We start from the raw sequence: 2420 nt of genomic DNA on the forward strand, positions 1-2420 counted from the left end.
TTGGGTTTGATAACTGGATATGTGAATCGATCTGGGTGCCCAAGCAGGGTGCCAGTCGCGACCCACGGGGCTGGGTCGTGACACTATTGTGCTTAAGGCATTGGATTGTCCCTATCGCGTCTCGCCTACGCCCATTACGAGCGAAGAAATGATGATCAAGTTTTGAAGCAAAGGGATAGTCAGTATTTGCTTTGACAGGTTGCCACCACGTGCTCTGGTCTTTCCACACAAGAGGTGCCCTTATCAGCGGGATCAGGCAGGGAACACCATAAATGAATGCTTGGCCTTCAAAAAGAGACTCATCAAGCTAATAGATGAGAAAAGCATCACCAAGATATGGGACCCGTATTCACTTTTGGTCCATGACAACCTCACCCCAACTGAAGGGATTACACTGAATACTCATATTTGGAGTTATGACTTTACAGTATTTAAGGGCTCTTACGCCAGCATCTTCCAAAAGTTGGTCAGCATCGGAAAGATTAGACCCATCAGAACCAGAAGGGCTCAAACTGAAGGAGTCGGCCACTGCAAAATGTTTCTATACCATTCAAGAGCTTTGGGGCACGACATAGAAGAGTGCGATGCATTCAAGTTTAAGTGGAGAATTTCGTCCACAAAGGCGCCATTTGGTTGGTGCTTCCATCTCAGTATTAAGATTTGGGGCCTTTAGGGCCAGAAAAAGGTTGAACGGACAAACTACCTGTTGACCACAAAAGAAAGGTCACCTTTTGGGTGGTTTTAAGGGGAGCCCATTTTTTGTACTTAATATGGATCTGTCCCCCTCCCCCCCCCCCCCCCCCCCCCCCCCGCCAATGTTATGTAAACAGAATTGTGCCGACCTGATGTCCCAAGGAGGGATATGCAGGAAGCCCCTATCGGGCCTAGTCACGGGTAGGTTTTAAGGTGGGGAGTCTTCTTATCTTTTGTAAATCGAACTACGCAAGGGCCGAACTTCTCGTAGAGGGATACGTAAGCAGTCTACATAAGACTCAATCCCTATATATTATAAATATTATATTCCCCTCACTCAACAAAACCCAAGTACCCAAGACCCGGTACAAGAGATTAGTTGAGCATTTAAATCAAACATATGAGTATTTATGTGCTAAGTGTTTTAAACTGCCATCTATATGTGATATCTTGATTTTCATTTCATTATTTGATGGACTAACTCTGTTTTCCTTTGAGTTATTCTTTTCTTATAGAAAGAGAGGTTGATTCGTGTTCAAACTGGCATACTTCACAAGATCCAAAGCTGCAATAGCATCCTTATCCCTACAAGATAGAGGCAAAGAAAAAATGACTGGTACTTTTGAGAATGAGACTACCCCTACTGACATTTCTCTCAGAGAATCGCCTCTGCGTGAATTGTCTGAGTCGTCACCTAATAAAGACGTCATGAAAATGATGTTTGAGAAAATCGCCCATCTTCAAGAGGAAGTGGCGCGAAACAAAGCTGCTAATGCCGCCCGAGAGGCCCCTGCTGAAGAAAGAAGGCCTCCACCGTTTTTTCCATCTTTGAATTCACCATTACCCAATCACTTCCCCACCCGGTCCGTTATAACCACCATGCCATTTACCCCAATCGATGGGCACATTGGTGCCTTGAACCACACCCTACCACCACTTAACACTAACCAATTTCCTGAAACTGCTCACTCTATCCCCTCTTACCCAACACCACAAAATACCAATCCCTCCATCACTGTACAACCAAGCGTCATTTCGCTACCAACCAACAAAAGCACCCCTATTCCCCGAACTCGCCCTGCAGTTTCTTTCCACACACCTGTCACAACAGGCACATTTTCGCCCGATCAAGAAATCGATCACTACGAGGAGATGGAAAAGTCATGGAAAGCTGAGCAGAAAAAACAGGAAGAAAGGATTGAGCAGAAAATGACTGCAATGTTGGAACGGTCCATGAGATCTACCCTCACTGGCACAGGCCTGAGTTATGACGATTTGTGTATGTATCCAAATTTAGATTTACCTAAGGGCTTCAAGGTGCCACGATTTGAGGTATTTAATGGGACAGGCAATCCTAAAGCGCATCGACGGGCCTACTGTGACCAATTGGTCGCTGTCCGAGACAACCAAGCGCTCATTATGAGGTTGTTCTGCTGAAGTTTGATCGGAAAGATGTCAGAATGGTTCACACGGCAAGACATACACCGTTAGATCACATGGGAAGACATGGCTGCGACTTTCATGAAAAGGTTTCTCTTTAACATAGAGACGGTACCGGATAGATACTATTTGGAAAAAGTGAAACACAAGTCCACCGAAAATTTTCACTCGTATGCGAGTAGGTAGAGAACAAAGGCCGCCCGGGTACAACCCCCTATGGGCGAAAAGGAACTTGTGTCGGTTTTCATCCGCTCACAAGTAACAGACTTCTATGATAGAATGCTCTC

The 2420-nt window shown here is 45.4% G+C and overlaps 1 protein-coding gene across 1 annotated transcript; it reads left to right on the forward strand.

Annotated features, from left to right (window-relative positions):
- Window positions 1-1302: 1302 nt before the first annotated feature.
- Window positions 1303-2130, forward strand: LOC132639462 (uncharacterized). The gene has a single exon (XM_060355905.1). The coding sequence runs from the start codon at window positions 1303-1305 to the stop codon at window positions 2128-2130; it is 828 nt and encodes a 275-aa protein (XP_060211888.1).
- Window positions 2131-2420: the final 290 nt, after the last annotated feature.

Source organism: Lycium barbarum, chromosome 5, assembly GCF_019175385.1.
Source record: "Lycium barbarum isolate Lr01 chromosome 5, ASM1917538v2, whole genome shotgun sequence".
Lineage (NCBI taxonomy): Eukaryota > Viridiplantae > Streptophyta > Magnoliopsida > Solanales > Solanaceae > Lycium > Lycium barbarum.